This window comes from Gracilinanus agilis, chromosome 4, assembly GCF_016433145.1.
Source record: "Gracilinanus agilis isolate LMUSP501 chromosome 4, AgileGrace, whole genome shotgun sequence".
NCBI lineage: Eukaryota > Metazoa > Chordata > Mammalia > Didelphimorphia > Didelphidae > Gracilinanus > Gracilinanus agilis.
Window position 1 is genome coordinate 159,904,988 of NC_058133.1, and position 20,391 is coordinate 159,925,378.

General features: G+C 38.5%; 1 protein-coding gene across 1 annotated transcript in view; it reads left to right on the forward strand.

Annotated features, from left to right (window-relative positions):
• The first annotated feature begins 7,191 nt into the window (after window positions 1-7,191).
• CAPN9 (calpain 9) overlaps window positions 7,192-20,391 on the forward strand; it is a 104,626-nt gene continuing 91,426 nt past the window's right edge. Inside the window, exon 1 of the mRNA XM_044674992.1 lies at window positions 7,192-7,420. Coding sequence (XP_044530927.1) covers window positions 7,192-7,420 — 229 coding nt within the window. The remainder of the gene's footprint in view (window positions 7,421-20,391) is intronic.

The window sequence follows — 20,391 nt, forward strand, 5'->3', positions numbered from 1 at the left end:
TGGCTACATTCAGACTCTTTTCCTGGTGTTAAAGGTAACCCTGTTCTAAATAAATATATAACCCACCATTGAGGACCCTAGCTCTCATGCTTCCACCAGTGTGTTTCCTTTTACACAAACCGAGACATTCACAATAATGAAATACTGGATTTTTTCCCTGTTTTTTTAAATGAAAACTTTAAAAAAATTGAACATTTATTTTTTCTCCCTCCCACATCCTCTCCCCACTAGAAGAGAAGACAGAAAACAGAAGCCTTGTAACAAATAAGCATAATTAAGCAAAATAAATTCCCATACTGGTCATGTTTTTAAATGTGTCTCATTTTATATACTCATTAGTCCATTAATATGTGACATTTGTATGTGAAAAGGTAGGTAGCACTCTTCATTGGTCTTCTGGAATTATAATCGTTATGTTGATCACAGTTTGTATTATATCATATTATAGTATATTCCAATGATAACATCATTCCTATTTTTCCATCTTTGAATTTACCAAAATATCCTCTGCCTTCCTTCCTCTGATTTTGAAATTTCCTCATGTGAGCATACTTTCTTAATATACAGTGCTATCCCTACCTACTTACCCGTCCTCTTTTATCTTTCCCAGTGATGGCAAACCTTTTAGACCACATGCCATACCCTGCCCCTCCAGACGGCACGTAGTGCCACACTTACACCCACACCCATCCCCAACCAAGTGCCTCTCCTCCTGGGTTTGGGTTTGGGGGCCAGGCTCCTAGCTGGCTCATGCCTGGGGCAAAGCCGCTTCCAGCCACTGCCCAGACCAGCTACTGTATCCAGCTCCACTGGGGCTGAGTGAGAAGGCTACTGCTGGGCTGCTGGACTTTGCTAGGCTGGAGAAGACTAATAGGGTTGGGAAGATGGAGGAAGTTGGGGAGGGGGGGAGGAGGTGGCTTCTTATTACAAACTGGGTACATATCCTTGTCAAATCAAATGCAGCCCCATGCGGCTTCTGCTAGGCTCAGTCACAGAGAGGTAACCTGGGCACCTTTTAGGCTGCTTATATTTGCATGACAATGGTGCACCCTTGACAAGATTGCTGTGCTGGGAGTGGGGCTACCTATTGGACTACAATTCACATGGGGATGGGAGCAGGGAGCGGAGGGAGTATAGTTAGCCTTTGGGGTACAGAGTCACTCCCCAGACCTGTGGCTGGTGGGGAAGGAACAAAAGTGGAGATCTTTTAGGGAGTGGAGCCAGGCCCAGTGGTGGGAGAGGAGACTCTCCCTCCCATGCCTCTGCAGCCCCTAGTCCCAGACAGGGGAGGAAAAAAGTCCCAGACAGGGGAGTGGCCTGATCACTCTGCTCAGGGGAAGGAGTAAGTGCAGAGGGTTGGGGAGGCATAGTGGAGAGGGGGAAGGGAGCAGCTCCACCAGAATCCCCTTGCCTTTCTAGTAACTAACTCTGCTGGGTACTGCGCCCATGTCCACAGAGAGGTCTCTGCATGCCACCTTTTGGCATATGTGACATAGGTTCACCATCACGGATCAATCCTGTTTCTAATATATTATGTCCACTGAGAGTAGTAGTTGGTTCACAGGTTTTTTTTTTCTCAACAAATCTCAGTAATGTCTATTATACAAAATTGGGCACATACACATACATGCATACATACATATATAGACACATACACAGCCTTACATAGAAGATCTCTAACTCCTCTTGTTTATTGTCTAAACCTTGCAAATTAGTACCTAGATGATTGAGGCTATGAATTTTAATACTGGATCTTTTTCAAGTATCTCAGATACTATTCTCTTTTCTCGTTTCAAACTACTCCCTATAAGATCTAAATTTGGGGATAGACAGAACTCATATATTCTTCTCTCACTCCATATTCACATATTTGGTTTGCTTAAATTAGGTGCATAACTGTATATGAATTAATCCCTCTCATAGGCACATTGCCCTGAATTTGGAGAAATGGGAATGCCAAAATGCAGAGGCATTCCTCAGAGTTCCCCAAGATTCTGAGTCTTTTGTCTTTGGTAAGAATGTCCTTTATATAAAAAGTAATGGAACTGAGACAGGGAAAAGACAACCAGAAAGATGACTGGGAAGAAGTCTGTGAGCTAGGCTGGTTGGTCCCCTATGCTTTTTCTACACAGTCAGCAAGGAAGAGGAAGACTGGGCATTGCTTCTGTGACAGAAGTCAAAGCAAATGGAACTGAGACCTTATGACACAACAGACCAAGCAGTAATATGAGAAGAGAAACTAATGGAGATGACCAGAATCCAGTTCACAACTTGGAGGGAGCTCTGCCTAATAAGAAAAACAAACTCCATCTCTTCTTTTTTCACTTCTTCCTTTCCCTTGAACCAACAGGGAGAAAGGGTTGGAAAAAGTTCCCTCTTAACTCAACTCAATTCAGTTACATAAACCTTTAGAAAACCTACTGTGCATTTTTAAATGCTAGGGAGTTGGGAGATAGCAAATCCGGATATGACTCAGATCCTTGCCCTCATAGAATTTATAGTCTAATGTAGTCAAAAGAATCATACACACATTCTCCTTTGCTTGACTTGTTAACAAAATGTTTCTCTTGCACCTCCCCACCTCTACCCCAATACCTTTCAGCAGAGAGCTATTGTAAGTCAGTAACTATTTCAGATTCAATGATGTAACAATGCATTGTGGATTCCTTTTCTGAAGATTTATTCACTTTTGCCTTTTGCCTAACATTATATAATTAGCTCCTGTGAGCTACAAAATAACACATTTTTTTCACATATAACTCAAGTCCTAATGACATTTAAAATAAATTATTTTAATTTTTAACTGACTTTTCCCCCTTTTTCATTAGAATATTTGCAAACATGTTTGTAAGACAAAAAGCTGTGGATGGTACAAAAGAAGAAAACTGGGGATGATTTTCTGAACAAAACTGTCTTTATTTTGAAAGCTGTAGTTCATAGAGTCAGGGTTTGCAGACACACTCAGCATGGTTTGAGATCCCAAGCTTTTCATCTGACAGATATTTATACTTAATGCAAAAGAGTCAGATTATACAAATTCACCCCAAAAGGGGTTAGCCAAATTGGATCTAATTTCCACTAGACATTCTTCTACCTTCTCCTAGAGGAATGGTATCCTGGCAGTCTGGCCTTTTGCAAGGCAGATTATATAATCTCTTGTACCATATATGGTAATAAAGTCAAATGAGATAACCTAGAGCCTCAGGAGCATCTGAACATATTCTAGGCCACTAAAGGCATGTACAAACTCCCTTTCACAAGTATATTTTTGCAAGGGACTGCAGGGAATTTTCCTTATTTTAATTCCTTAATTTTAATTATGATTATTGATTACTGATTCCCTATACAGTTATTCAATCAGTAACTGAGATTATTACTTACTATTAAACCTTATAATTGGCTAACATGACAGCAAAGTAAAGTGATAAATGTTATAGGGGATGCGGCAAAATTGGGACATTAATGCATTGCTGGTGGAGTTGTGAATTCATCCAACCATTCTGGATGACAATTTGGAACTATGCCCTAAGGGTGCTAAAAGACTGCCTGCCCTTTGATCCAGCCATACCATTGCTGGGTTTATACCCCAGAGAGATCAAAAGGAAAAAGATTTGTACAAAAATATTTATAGCCATGCTCTTTGTGGTGGAAAAAAATTGGAAAATGAGGGGATGTCCTTCAATTGGGGAATGGCTGAATAAATTGTGGTATCTGTTGGTGATGGAATACTATTGTGCTCAAAGGAATAAAGAACTGGAAGAATTCCATGTGAACTGGAATGAACAACCTCTAGGAATTGATGCAGGGTGAAAGGAGCAGAACCAGTAGAATCTTATACACAGAGACTATACACTGTGGTACAATTGAATGTAATGGACTTCTGTACTAGCAACAATGCAATGATCCAGGACAATTCTGAGGGACTTTTTTGTTTTGTTTTGTTTTTTTTAAACCCTTAACTTCTGTTTATTGATTCCTTAGTGGAAGAGTGGTAAGGGTGAGCAATGGGGGTCAAGTGACTTGTCCAGGGTCACACAGCTGGGAAGTGACTAAGGCTGGATTTGAACCTAGGACCTCCCATCTCTAGGCCTGACTCTCAATCCACTGAGCTACCCAGCTGCCCCCTGAGGGACTTTTGAGAAAGGATGCTATCCACATTCAGAGGAAGAACTGTGGGAGTAGAAACACAGAAGAAAAACAACTACTGGATCACATGAGTTGATGGGGATATTTTTGGGGATATTGACTCTAAACGATCACCCTAATGCAAATAGCAATAATATGGAAATAGGTCTTGATCAATGACATATGTAAAACCCAGTAGAATTGTGTGTTGGCTATGGGAGGGGGGTGGAGGAAGAGGAGGGAAAGAGCGTGAATCCTGTAACCATGGAAAAATGTTCCAAATTAATTAATTAAATAAAAATTAAAAAATAAATCTTATAGCTACAATTTATCACTATAATACACTATATAATGGGATTATGGGTAGGGGATATAAAATAAAGAGATATTAGACAATGAATATAAACTGATTGAAGATGCTTTAAAAAATTAAATTATATCCTTTAGAGATAGATGGCCCACAAGGACTTGCTTTGTTTTGCTGTCTTTTCTAACCTTTTCCGTGAAGTAGATCCATTCAAAGATGTGTAACAGAGAAGACTGCATTTTAAAAAAAAAGTATTATTTGATTTTAACATTCTTTTCATTGAGAAGACAATCAATATGATATATGTTATATACATGACATCACATGAAACCTTTTCATGTTAGCCATGTCGCAAATGTAAGGGTGAAAAGGGGGTTTTATGGGTTCAATATATTAAAGATGGTCGCTAGAGGATTGAATTATTATCAATCCTCAATTAAGAATAATCTCAAATCAAAATTGCCTTTTATGGAAGTTTATTTACATGAGAGAAGAGAAAGAAGTACGGAAATAAGAATCTATCCCACTGATTAGTCCAGGTAGATCTTAACCCTCAGCCGAGGGTTAAGGGGTCTGAGGCCCGGAGGTGAATGGAGCAAACTTCATTCACAGAGTCTATAAAAAGAAGTTTCTTGATAGAAGTTCAGGAAGATTCAGTCTTTAAACTCACTACGTGGAACAGTCTCGGTCATGAACCAGCAAAGCTCCCTCAGGTCCCCTTCACCAAACCAGAAGCCTCACTCAGTCAACTCCCTCTTTTAAAGGGGTCACTTATGCATCACTTCCAGCATTCCCCTAGCCTGCGTGTCCAATCACAATAGAGGCTTTCTCATAGAAAGCGTGGGGGGCAGTCGGTTGATTCTGATTCGTTACTCGCTTTAGCACAGGTGGGTTAGGACCTCCCAGAATTAGAAGGTGTTTTAAAGATGGGCAGGGTAGACTTAATCTAATTATCACACAAGTGATAATAATAATAATATTAAAGCATGGAAAATAAAGGATAAAAAACTTATACTTCCATTTGCACTCAAAGTTCATCAGTTTTCACTCTGGAGGTGGAGAGCATTTTTTTATGAGTTCTTTGAAACTATCTTGGATTACTATTTTGATCAGAGTAGCTAAGTTTCTTAAAGTTGATCATTATTATAATGCTGTTACTATGTATAGTGATTTAGTGGCTTTGCTCATTTAACCCTGCATCAATTCATATAGTTCTTCCCAGATTTTTTCTGGGAAAAAATCATATCCCTTCATCATATCTTATAGCACAATAGTATTCCATCACAATCATATTTCAAACAGAGGGAAAAGTTTTGAGAAACTATTCCAGAAATGTGATTGTCCCTAACTTCTCTCTGAGATAAGATGGCAGAAGTGAGATTGTCCCCAAAGCTCCTAAAACAAACAAGGAAACAAAAAAAAAATAACACACTTCTCTGAAACAAGGACCTACATAACACTAGAAAAGAGATTCAGTGCTTGTATACCTTCTCTGTTCAGTTTTCTGGTCTCAAGATGAGAACTGGGGAGGCAGTTGAAACAATTCTCTTTGAGGGCTGCTATGCAGCAATGAAGAGATTCTATTCCACAACCAGAATTAGTTGAAACCTGGTAGCCATTATGATTCCTGTTCACCAGCAGACTGATGAGCTGGGGGAAAAAAACAATAACATATTTTCTACTTCTGATTCATGAGCCTGAAATGAGATGGTAAGTGACGGTTGTGTAGACTAAGGAAGTATTCCTATTTATACCAAAGATCTAGTGGGGGGAGGAAAGGGTAACAGCAACAATCTAAAATTAAAAACAGTAAATTTCTCTAATAATATCCCTACCCAAAGGAAGATGAGGGCAATAACCTGAAGGACCATCTTGGGATACTAAGTTGCTTTTTGCAGATTCCTGATTGGCTGAGAAAGCTCTGAGACTGTAATTTTGTAAAAACATAAACTCTAGAGGAGATAGTGAGAAGCAAGCCACAAATTTCTGAATGGCTAATAGAAGTCCCTAGTGTAGAAAACTTGTGAAGAAGTTGGTGCCCCAACATATCCCTTGATTCACAACACCTATACTCCCAGAAACTGCTTAGAGTCAACTTCCTATTTAGATCATTCTCTCCTTAAGCTAAAATTTTGCCTTGCTCCCAAAGTCAAAATGCTTATTTATTCTTGTGTATTCTGACATCCATCTAGCCCAGTGATGGCTAACCTTTTAGAGATCAATTGCCCAAACTTCAAACCTCATGCTCCATGTGAGCCCCCTGCCTTACCCCAGACAGGGGAAGGAGGAAGCGCTCCAATTGGGCTGTTGAACAGAGGGGAGGGTCATGTGAGAAATGCCCTCAGGTGCATGTGGAGAGGGGGAAATCAAGCTCTACCAGCTTGCTCCAGCACATATGCCATAAGTTTGCCAACATGGATCTATTTTAATCTTTATAACTTCCTCAATTTCTGTTTACCAATCTTCTTCATAAATGTGTTGTTCAATTGTCTTTTGCATAGCTAGTATTTGGTGAAAGGGATCTAAGCTGAGTCTGAGTAGACTATGTTACTCGGGCATTAAGAGAGACCATGAAAAGTGACTTTTATGTTGATCCCCTAAAGAGAGCATCATACTTCTAAATTGCCAACATTTGATCTGTGATAGATATAATTTTAACCCTTAATGCCCCTCTTGGAGATAGGAGACTGAAGAAGGGATTACCCAAAGATAGCAGTTTTAGATGTTGGTTTATTCCCACCCACCCACACTAGGCTGCGATGAGAGCCATGACCCTCATCTTACTCTCCACAAAGGTAGAAATTGCAATTTCCTTTGAAGACCTGGTGGACAAGATCGTATTTGTCCAAATCAAACAAAGGCCAATAAACTCTTTGCTAGTGAAGTATAGAGCTGGGGTTCCAAACTTTCTCCTAAACATGGTAGAGGGAGCAATCCAGATATTTGCTGATTTTAATACCCTGTACTGGCCATCAGGGATATGGACTAGTCAGTGGGCATGAAAGATTAAGTCTGGTGGTGGCAATTCAAGTTGAGTGCCACCTGGTGGATAAGACACAATACTCTCAAACTTTTTGGATAAATGTTTCTCCTATGTGACAGGACATATGAGCTAGTATTCCACACACATACTTGTCCAAGAATAAACACAACTATTCAGTCCATTCAGAATTCTCTCTCCATCACTGTTTACAAACAAGAGGCTCTGGCCAATGGGGAGACTTCGACTAATAGTTTTCTTTCAATGATTCATGTAGAAGTTGGAAAGACCTTCCAGGTAAATACAGGATCAGAAGATAAGTGAGAACAACTTCTTTAGCCAACAAGGGCAGAAGTTAAATCATCAAAAGCCACTGGGACTAAGGAATGGAAAGAAGGCACAATTTTCCACTTTGTCAGCTATCTCTTATCAAGGCTTATTAAATAGTGAGCATAATCCTGCTTTGTAGACTTTTCCCATCCAAAAGGGCCAAAGTAAACACAATGAGTAGAGGTTGGTGACAAATTGTTTCAAGCATGCTGAATTACACTAAAATTAAGGGATGCTGAATGGAGATGCATGGCTTTTAAACCAATCATTGCTTGGGGGGGGGGGGTGAGGGTGGTTTGAGCCCTGCTGATTTTAAAGAAACTCAGGGCAGTCCAGTTTAATCACGGAAATAAGAAGGTGCTCAGGAGTCCAAAATATGGGTCCTTGTGTACCTGGGCCCTCTTTTTCCTGAAGATAGCCTAGGAATCTGGTTATGTACATGGGACTAGAAAGGTTCCATAAGACCCCACACATTCAAAAATATTTCCTCCTCTAATACTCCATGGAACCTGAAATCTCTACTTGAATTAAGGAATTTTCTCTAGCATATGATGCTACTTGGAAATTGATTAGTGTATCAGATTAGTTCATCAGATTTATCAGTTTATCAAATGACTAGCTGTTGCCTAGTAGAAACTAGATCTTTGACAAGATAGGGCACACAAAAGGCAAGTTTGAGTACTTAGGAAGGAGATTTCCCAACCTTTTCCACAAACTGGGAGTGCTTCAGCTTCATTCATTCTCCACGATGTCTTCTGAGGTTAGATGAAGGATCTTCCTCACTCTATCACTGAAATAGAACTGACTAGAAGGCAAGAAAGCCATAGTTTAGAATCAAAGGTACAGAATGTTTGAACTTGAAGGGACTTCAAAAGATCATCTAGTCCAGTCCGGTAACTAGCTCAGTCTTGTGACATGTTTTGTAAATGATGTAAATGATAACTGTTCTATGTCTTTTCTATTGTCTGTTTCTCTGAAATAGAAAAACAAATATTGGTTATTTCATCAATGTAGGTACTCATAGCACCCATGCAAACGCTCCATGTCTCAATAGATCTCAGTCAGTGGTCATGAAGTTCTTCACAATTTTCAAGAACCAGGGTGATTGCCATACTGTGGTGGAGTGGAAAAAAGGATGGATCTTGAGTCGGAAGATGTCAGTTCAAATCCTGGTTTTGCCACTTACTGAGTGATCTCAGGAAAGTCATTTAATTTCTCTTAGTCTGTTCCCCAAACTATATAGAATAAGGAGTTTGGACTTGACCAACTGCAAGGTCCCTTACAGCTTAAAATCTACAACCCCACAAGGCACTTTAATGGAGGTTTCATGAAATAAATATTGAAAACACTTATCCTCCGAGATTTCATATAATGGCTCTTAGAGAAAGAAAGAAATAAGAACCTATTATGTGTCAAGTACTGTGTTAAGATAATATTCACAAATATTATCTCATTTTATCCTTACAACAATCCTATGAAACAGATGCCATTATTATCAATGGGACATATTAATCCCCTCCCATAATATCACAAGCAGGAAGCCATCAATTGGCAAAATTCCATGGGTACATGGAAGTCTTTTAACATGGAAACTTCCAGGAATGGGAGATTCTAGGAAAAAGAGGTGAGGACATGTGAAACATAACACATATACTTCATACCATATGCCACAATTAATTCCAAATGATAACATGACCTAAATATAAATGGTCATATCACAAACACACATACAATAGAGAAGGAAATACTTAATTATGTCTAGGGAAAAAATTCTTATCTATGCAAGACATAGACATAATTGTAAAAGATAAAATGGCTAATTTCGATTTCATAAAATTGAAAGGCTTTTGTCCAAACACAATAGTTAGAATTAGAAAGGAAATCACTGGGGGCAGGGATATTTATAACAAATTTCTCTGCTAAAGGACTAATATCTTAAGATATACAAAGAACTGCTTTAAAAAATACACAAACAAGAGTCATAATAAGCAAGTGACACAAGAATATAAATAGGTAGTTCTCTAATGATGAAATGAAATCTACCATCAACCACATAAAAATGCTCAAAACACTAATAACAAGATAAACACAAATCACTGTGTCTATCTTCACACAATCCCCTCACAATTGTTAATTTTTTTGTCCAGCTTTGCCAATTTGATAGGTGTGAGGTGGAACCTCAAAGTTCCACTAATTGGTGCATATCTTATTATTAGTGGCTCAAGTTGTGAATAGATTCAACAATTCTGGAAAACAATTTGGGATGCCCAAAAATAGACCTTTTGACCCAGTGATTCTACTGTTTGGCATATATCCCCAAAAAGTCAAGGTCAGAGGAAAAGGACCCAAGATACAATGATATTCATAGTAATGTTTTTCCTAGTAGTTAAGAACTAGAAACAAAATGAGCATCCATCAGTTGGAGAATGGATAAATAAACATATGAGCATAATGGAATATTATTGTGTTATAAAAAATAATGAAAGGGATGGATTCAGAGAAACTTGGGAAGATTTATGTGAACTGTTTCACAGTGAAATGAGCAGATCTAAGGAAACATTTTCCAAAATGACAACAATTAATGTGAAGGAAAACAATTTTGAATTATCTCAGAACTCTAATCAAAGCAGTGAATGTTCATTGCTTCTGAGTACTTACAAAGAAGCATTCCTTTTTACTCTCAACAGAGAAGTAATGGATTATAGATAAAGAATGAGCTATATGTTCTATGGCATGATGAAAATGTTGATATCCTTTGTTGGACTATAGATAAACAGAAAGATGGATAGATAGATAGATAGATAGATAGATAGATAGATAGATAGATAGATGATAGATAGATAGATAGATAGATAGATAGATAGATAGATAGATAGATAGACAGACAGACAGGCAACAGATGATAGATTTGTTGAAAGGGAGGCATTTTAGTGGTGGGAGAAAAGGTACCACATGAGTAGCAACAGATGTGCAAAAAAGGCAACAATAAAATGTTTTTTACTTTGTCGACTGGGCAAGGTAAATTTATGCCTAACCTTCTTGTTTATCTCATTTATTTAAAATGTATATTTAACATATAATATACATATTTCTTAAAAAACAAACTATATATGTCCTCAATTCACATTTTCCTATACAATATTTGTATTTCTTTATATATTAAAATTGAGTTTGAATCTTGCCTCAGTCACACTTACAAGCTATACCGCTTTCAGCTTCAGTTTCCTCATGTATAAGTGAGGAGGTTGAATGAGATGGCCTCAGATTCCTTTCAGCTCAAAACCAATGCATGTAGAGGCCTATGTAATGTTTTATCTTTGTTGATGACTGCTAAGCTCACAGTAATTTTTAAACCCTTTCCTTCTATCTTAAACCCTTCCTTTCTGTCTAGAAATAGCTGGAGAAGGAAATGGCCAACCATTCTAGTATCTTTACCAAGGAAACCCCCAAAGGGGTCATGAAGAATCAAACATGACTGAAAATAACTAAACAACAATTAAAAAAAATATCATAGATTTAGAGCTGAAAGGGACCTCAGAAGCCAAGGCAGAAGAGTGGCAAAGGTTAGGCAACTGGAGTTAAATGACTTATCCAGGGTCACACAGCTAATATCAGAGGTGAAATTTGAACCCAGGACCTTTCATCTCTAGGACTCCACTAAGCCACTGGCTGTTCCTCACAATAAATTTTTTTAAAAAACTAAATATTTCTTAAAAGGGAAGGGAGGTGAATGCCAGGTAGGAACAGGAAATATGTCTGGAGTAGAAATGGCATTTAACAAAAAAAAAAATAGGTCTAACAAACCAGAAAAGTTTTTACAGATGACCACACCTGTCCTGCTGCAAAATGCATTTTCTCGGACAACTTTAATGCCCCTGCTGCCTCCCAATATCTTGGTAAACCACCCACATTATTTGTTTTCTTGGCAACAGCATCTCTGATGGGTGAAGTCATCTTTCCGATCATGCTTTTAAATATCTCCACTTTCTAATTTAATAAAGAGCTTCCTGTTTCTCCTGTTTGAAAGGGGAAGACTAGCCTCACATGCTTTATAGATTCAACAGGACATACAAGACAAATCGTGAAAAAGTTGACATTTTTGCTTAGTGTTCTCCACAATTCACTGTTTCCTTCCTTCTTTCCACCTGTCCTGCACTCCACTCCCAAACTCTCACTGTACTCCAACCTTTCAATCCCTCCAGGCTCTGCTCTCTCGCTGAAATGCATCTCTTCATTTCATGTTTATAACTCCTAAGAAAACAAATAGTTTCATTGTTAAAGCATTCAGCTTACTATTATATGACAGTAGAAGAAAATTCCCCTCCAAGGAAATATGCATTTTAATAGTGGCCTTCTATATCATGGACTGGGCAGCAGCTAGGTGCTGCAGTGGATGGCGCACAAGGCCAGGAATCAGGAAGATTCATCTTCCTGAGTTCAGATCCAGCCTCAGACACTTACTAGCTGTGTGGACCCTAAGCAAGTCATTTAACCTTGTTTGCCAAAGTTTTCTCATCTGTAAAATGAGCTGGAGAAGGAAATGGCCAACCACTCCAGCATCTTTGCCAAGAAAACCCCAAAAGGGATCATGAAGAATCAAACATGACTGAAAACAACAAACAACAATAAAAAACATCATAGACTTAGAACTGGAATGGACCTCAGAAGCCATGTAGATTAAATTCCTCATTTTATAGATGAGGAAACTGAGGTCCAGAGAGTTTGGGCACTTTCCTAAGTTCACTCAGATATTGGGTGGCAGAGCTGGGGCTTGAACTCAGGTCCCATGATTTCAGGTTCAATAAAAAATTTCAATAATATTTCTACTACACCACACTGTTCCCATATTGGCTGTCTAACAGAGAAGGGTAACTTTTCAGAAAGTTGCTGAATGAGCAGAAGGGGATTGATGATCAGTCATTTCAGTTGTATCCAGCTTGTTGTGACCCCATTTGGGGTTTTCTTGGCAAAGATACTGGAATGGTTTGCCATTTCCTTCTCAGGCTCATTTAATAGATGAGGAAACTGAGGCAAACAAGGTTAAATGACTTGCTCAGGGTTAGGCAATACATATATGAAGTTGGATTTGATCAAGAAGATGAGTCTTGTCAACTCCAGGTCTGGCACTGTATCCTTTGTGTCATCTAGCTTCCCCAAGAGAGTACCTACCTGTCCTAAATGAATTCAGTTTTCCTAACTGATATGAATCATATCGTAGGGTACTAGAATATTTCAGGTCAATAGAAAGAAGCTTCACAGGAGGAGATAAGTGATCACTGAAGTGAATCCTAAAGAGACTGAAGTCTAGATATGAAGATTTAAATCTAAGTTCCCTTCTAAATCTTCATTCAAATCATTGATAAAAATACTGAGCAAAACAGACAATAGCAGAACTGTATGGTCTGACACTGTAGGCTTTCCTCTAACTTGAAGCCATTCCATTAATCAGCATCATTTTGATCCAATTATTCAGTTAATTCCATGTCTACCTAATTATATTACCCTCCAGACCCCATGTCTCTCTCTGCCTTACTCACAAAGATATCATCAGAGACTTTGTCAAATGATTCGCAGAAATCCAGGCATATCATGACATTGAGATTTTTCTCATCTACCAGCCTGGCAAGCTCATCAGAACAGGAAATCAGGTTAGCCTTGCATGACCTAGTCTTAAGTCATTCTGATTCATCATGATTCTCTTTTTAAGCATTTGCACACTATATATTTAATCCATCAAAGAGTTTTTCTGGAAATAGATGTCAGGCTAATTGACCAACAATTTGCAGGATTCATTGTATTCTTCTTTTTGAAAACTAAAAATTTTCCCATCTGTAGGCCTGTGATGCCATTTCCATTTTTCATGATCCTTTGGGGATGATGATTTTAACAATCTCATCTGCAAATTCTTTCAGTACTTTGGAATACAATTCCTAATGGCCAGGTAACCAATTCATTCAAGCCATTAGGCTATTCTGTCACTAAATTTTCATTGACTTGAAGCCAGGGTCGTGTTGCATGCCTTCCTCCCCTGATACTCTTGGTCAGAGTGACAGGATCTATTTGGTTCTGACTTCCATATCCTGGACTCCTAATTCTGGCTTCTATTTCCCTTGGTATGCACATTCTCAGAGAGCTAGAAGGTTTCAAGTCTCTCTGAATTGTCCAAGGTCAGAGTACTACATTAAAATTTTTTTTAATTTTATTGATGTGTTTTGTTTTTATATTACTCAAATTTACAACTTATCCCCATTTCCTGAGAGTTTTCTTATAACAAAGTAAAGCAGTTAAGGATAATTAATAATACAGTGATCTTGAGGGCATCTAAGTAGCCCAGTGAGTAGATACCTCCAGGTCTGGAGTTGGGAGGATCTAGGTTCAAATCTGGTTTTAGACACTTCCTGTGTGACCCTGGGCAAGTCACTTAATGCCATTTGCCTAACTCTTGCCCTTCTGTCTTAGATATGATACTAAGACAGAAAACAGAGTCAAGAAATAATAATAATACAGTGACCTCATCTAAAGATGCATGTAGCTTTCCATATCTGCAGTACCAACCCGACATCTATTTAAAAGGCAAACAATCAGATCTATTTTCTATTATTTCCCCTAACTCACTGGAAAAAAGGAGAGAAGGAAAACAAATTTCTTATGATAAATATGTGAAGTCAATTCCCTTAATGGCCATATACAAAATTATATACGTTTATGTATATGTCTCATTCTACACCCTTAGTCCATTACCTCTATCTAATGTGTAGCGTGTTTCTTCATCAGTCCTCTGGAATCATGAATGGCCTTTGTATTTATTATAGTTCCTACAGCTTTCAAAATAATTTTTTTATAGTTTTGTTGTTCTGCTTACTTTATTCTTCATCATTTTATACAACTTAAAAATTGCTCATTTTTATAATATTGACATAATAGTATAAATTGTTCTGTTGCTACTCACTTCACTGTGCATCAGTTCATATGTCTTTGCATGTCTTTTTGAAATAATGTATTTCCTCATTTCTTATAACACAACAATATTTTATCATATTCATATATCCTGACTTACTCAGCCATTCTTCAGGTGATGGGCATCGCCTTAGTTTCCATTTTTTTCCTACCACATCCATTTCTACTAACATCAGCAGATCATTATTTGACCTGTGCTTTTATTTTTCCATTTTTTTTTTATTGTCAGGCAAAACACACTTCCATGGGATTGGGCATTGTTATAAGAGCAAAGTCATACATAACCAAAACCCAAAATGAAATCAAAGATACATGGATGTGAAAGATGACTCGAATGGCATTCCCCGTCTCAAGTCTGTCAAGATTGTTGATCTGTGCTTTTTGAAAAAGACCATTGATGAAGTATTTGTGGGAGAAATGAGTTCCTCTGTGATTTACCACATCTTCTTAACTGAGTTTCAATATCTTATATTATCTTATTTATCCTATCAACTAATCAAACAATAAGCATTTATTAAGCACTTACTGCATGCCAGGCACTGTGTGAAGTGTTGGAGATAAAAAAGTAGTAAAATAGACTCTGCCCTCAAGGTACTTACATTCTTTCGGGGAAGGTAGCATGTGTGTATGTATATATTGTTATAGTAAAAGGAGCTACTGTCTATTAAATGTATATGTAGATGGAGTACAGAGAGAGGACAGGATGGCACTTCTCCTTTATAACAGTTGCCCAGGCAGGATCCTTTAGGTCAAAGTATGTTATCCCTTCAGGACCCACCTGGGGTTAATTGATATTAATTATTGGGCTCTTCAGCTGGGTAATGTTGGTAATCTGACTGCGTGACTCCCTTCCCAAATAAACTTTTGAATAATCAATTCAGGAAGGTACTTTAAAACTTGGAATATATTTGGCACAGAAGGATAATGGTATGGGATAGAGGTATTGGGAGACCCTACTTTAAAACAGATAATAATGAATCTCTAACTGCAGGCAAAATGAAGGAATCAAGATGATGGCTTCTCCCTGGTACAGCCTGGCCAGGGCTACACCAGAGCAGGCAAACTGCTATGTAACCTTCAGCTTCTTCTTCAATAGATCTTAAGCCTAATCAGTTGAGATTTCTACCCTTTATCCACCCTCTTCTTCTTCTCCTGCCCACTTCCCGGATCCCTCCCGGGCCCTGGGAAACCTAGATGACTAAGATGATTTACTCCCTAATATCTAGGGACAGTAGAAGCAGAGATGGTGGTCTGATACAGGTTGATGACGAAACTGGAAACACAGGAGGAGCTTGCAGGGTTGAGTTTGCAAGTCTCAATTTCCCAAAGACCAGGATCCACTGATCTCCCGCCTCAAGGACAGGTAAAGACCCCAGAACCTCTCCCAGGGTTCCCAACTGCCCTCTCCTGTGTCCGCATGCCTCTCTGGGAACATTCTGACATCCAAATGATTCACCTGTCAATCACCAAGTGAACCCTAGCTCCCAGAGGTTCAATATAACAATATGTATGTATATACATAAGCTTGTATTTATGATATATATACATTTTTTGTGAATAACCTTTCGAGAGAAGCTAGTTGGCTCTGTGCTAGAGAGCCAGACCTGGAGATAGGAAGTCCTAGGTTCAATTTTGGCTTCAGACACTTCCTAGCTGTGTGACCCTGGGCAAGTCACCTAACTGTCTTCTGCCTTAGAACCAATATTTGTATCAATTCTAAGACAGGTAAGATTTAAAAAAAAATAACTTTGTGGTGAAGGTAACAGTTTCTGGGAAGATTAGAAAACATCTCTCACAATGGGTATTACTTGATCTGGTTCTTGAATTCAATCAGTGATCCCAGGAGATAGGGTTATGAAGGAGAGTATACCAGATCTGGAGAACAATGTAGGTCAAGACCTGGAGACAGGAGATGAACTATCAAATGCAAGGAGAAGCAAGTATAACAGTATGGCTGGACCAAAGAGGAATAATTGGGAAAGAAGGAAGGAAGGAAGGAAAGAAGGAAGGAAGGAAGGAGGGAAGGAAGGAGGAAAGGAAGCATGCAAAAAAGATAAACAAATGACAAAAACATCACTTAGAGATGAATGCAGACATAGTAAAAATATGTGTGTTGGGGGGGAGGTATTCATTAAAGCAATAAAGCAGTTAGGGCAAGAGAAAGGCATAATGTTGATGTTGGGTCTTTTGTTTTTAGAAGGTAAAGGCTAATAGCAAGCATGAGAGGAGGGGACGATGGTTGCTCAAGTTCTGATCATTTGAGCTTCTGCTTTTCTCCACTTGGTGCATAAGTGTTGAGGCTATAAAGAAGTGAAACTGATCCTCCACAGGCTACACAAGAAATGGGAGCATTAGTGCTCAGTAAATATGTGATTGATTGATTGACTGAATTTCTTGATTGAAAACCTAAAACTCCTTCCCTGAGGCAGGACAGTATAATGGAAAGATCAATAGCCTGGGAATAAGGAATCTCAAACATTATTCCTGTCTTTTTCACTAAGTCTGTGAGGGACAGTGTGACTTAGTGGAAAGCGCATTGACACATCCAAGCTGTGTGACCCTGGACAAGTCATTTAACCCCAATTGCCTAGGGCATACCACTCTTCTGCCTTAGAATCAATTCCAAGATAGAAGGTAAGGGGTTAAAAAAAAAGAAAGAAAGAAAATGCATTGGGCTTGGCATCAAGAAGATTAGTATTTGAATCCCACTTACTTAGCTTCTCTGATTCTCAGTTTTCTTATCTATAAAATGAGGCTAATAAATATGCCTACTTGACAGGGTTGTTGTGAAGTTTAAATAAGATAATGTATGTAGATGGTGCAGTGGATAGTGTGCCAGTCCTGTAGTCAGGATGATCTGAGTTCAAATATGACCTCAGATAATTACTAGCTATGGGGCCCTGATCAAGGCACTTAATCCTGTTAGCCTCAGGTATAAAATGAAAAGGAGGAGGAAATGGCAAACCACTCCAGTATCTTGCAAGAAAACCCCAAATGAAGTCACAAAGAGTTAGATATGACTGAAAAATGATCAAATATACTACATATTTAGTATATCATTAAATGGTACAGATAGGTGCCAGAGTTCAAAGAAGGAGGAGGTAATCCCTTTTGCCTCCGTTTCCTCATCTGTAAAATAAACTAGAGAAGAAAATAGCAAATCACTCTAATATCTTTGCCAAGAAAACCCCAAATATGATCACAAAGAGGGACATGACTAAACAACAACAAAACAGTTCTATAGAAATGTCAGTTTTTATTGTTTTTGGAAATAACTCTAAATTTGGCTTTTGAAGGACCATCCCTCAAATCATGATTCTGTTACTGATTGCTTCATTGATCTTGGGCCAGTCCTTTGATGCCTCTGGGCCTCAATTTCCTCATGTGTAGAACATGGATGGTAGCGCTAGACTTGATGATATCTAGTTTATTTATTTATTTGTTTTTCTTTCCTTAGTCTTTAAAAAATGTTTTTAATTTTAATTTTTAAATTTTTTTCATGGTTACCCGATTCATGTTTTCTCGCTCCCTTCATTCCCCCCTGAAGATGACAAGCAATTCCACTGGGATATCCCTCAAACCATTTCCATATTATTCACTTTTGTAAAAGGGCAATCCTTTAAAACCAAAACTCTAAATGATGTACCCATATGAACAAGTGATAAATCATGGTTTCTTCTGAATTTCAACTTCCCCAGTTCTTTCTCAGGATGTGGATAGCATTCTTTCTCATAAGTCCCTCACAATTGTCCTGGATCATTGTTTTACTGCTAGTAGCAAAGTCAATCACCTTTGATCATCCCACAATGTTTCAGTTACTGTGTATAATGTTTTTCTGGTTCTGCTTATTTCACTGCACATCAGTTCAAGTAGCAGACTTGAATTCTAAAGCCCTTTGTAGCTCTCTACCCTTCAGAGCAGAATAGAAAATCTTTTATTATTCCCTTACTCTGTAAGGACCCAGGATCCTATGACCTTGGGCAAGTTACATTTATCTTCTTGGGGTTGTTTTCTCCTCTGAGAGCCTGAATAAACCATATCATATTCTGGAATATCATGCGGATTAAAACTTAGGTCATTTTATCAGTTTGTTATCAAACAGAAACTCCCATCTACCAAAGAAAAATTAAATACTTGAAGCAGGGAGACCAAGAAGGAGACCACTGGAGTGTCCCTAATCTTCATCCTCGTGATCACCAATCCCTTCACATCTGTTCTTTCCTAGGACAGCATCCATGCACTAGCTACACTCTCCTCTCTTCCTTATCAACCTTCAATGAACCAACTCAAGTCTAAATTATTTTATGCTTTATTAACTGTAATTTTTTGACTATTATGCATTGTCTCCCCCCACTAAAATATAAATTCCCTGAGAGCAAGAACTGTCTGATTGCATTTGTATCCTATCAAGCACAGTGCCTGGCATTAAATAAGTGCTTAATAAATGCTTCTTGACTTTATTTTTTTTAATTCTTACCTTCTATCTTACTAAGTAGGAAATGTCTGAGGTTAGATTTGAACTTAAGTCTCTCTGACTCCAAATCTAGCTCTCTACCACTGAGCCACCTGACTGCCTCTGCTTTTTGGCTTCTTTACTTGACTTGAAGTATCCCCAGGTGCACACAAATTCAGAAATATCTGTAAAAACAGGCCACGAACGGCAGACAGTGATACTTCTATTAGGTTAGTTCCTTTATTAAGTGAGTGGTTTAGAAGCAATTTTCATGTGCTGCAGCTTAATTAACTCCATCTTTGTCCAAAAACCATCATCCTGGCTAGTGCCAAGGACTACAGAAGCTTTTGAAGAGCCATTCCTCTGGAGAGGAGTTGGAAATGAATTGGAGGTTCTGAGAAGCAATGATTTATTACTTACAAATGAGTTTCAATTAGCATTCACTCAGTGGGCTCTCTCTGGTAATTACATTTGATTTGATGATACTATTTGAAGGCCAAGGGTTGCAGCTGTGACTAGGAAATGGAAGTAGACTAAGCCCCAGTTTACCTACCAATTGTCCATTTCCACACTTCTGCCTTTTTTATATGGAGAACGCTTTGTGGCCACTGCCTGGACCATTCTGACAATGATGCAGGTGCCAGCCACCAATGCCATTGTACAAAGGGAGAATAAGACTCAGAAAGGAGCCTGGCTTCCTCCAGTCACATTATCATCAATCATAATCATCACAGCACCACCAGAAATAGTACTGACCCAACCCTCTTGACCTTTACAGATCCTCTTCCCTCCTACTTCCTCTCATGCTAGGGGAATTAATCCACTCAACTTTGGAACTCTGTCCTGGAGCTAAGCTCTCCTGATTGGTGGATGAATGGCTCTGGATCTTTGGTACTGAATAGAATGTTGGTCTTGGAGTCAGACTTGAATTCAAATTGTCCCTTAGACTGGAGGTAGCTTTTTGACCTTAGGAAAGGCATTTAATCCCTTATTTGTAAAATGGGGATAATAATAGCACCTGCCTACCAAAGTTATTGTGAAGATCAAATGAGATAATGCATGCAGATAATTTTACTCATCTTAAATCAGTAAATGCTATTATTATTACAGAATTTTTATTGTTATTGTTATTGTGGTTGTTGCTATCATCATCGCCATCATCCCATCTGGCCATCTACTGGGAAACCATGACCTACTCAGCACGGATATCATGTTATTTGCCCTAACACTTCAAATATA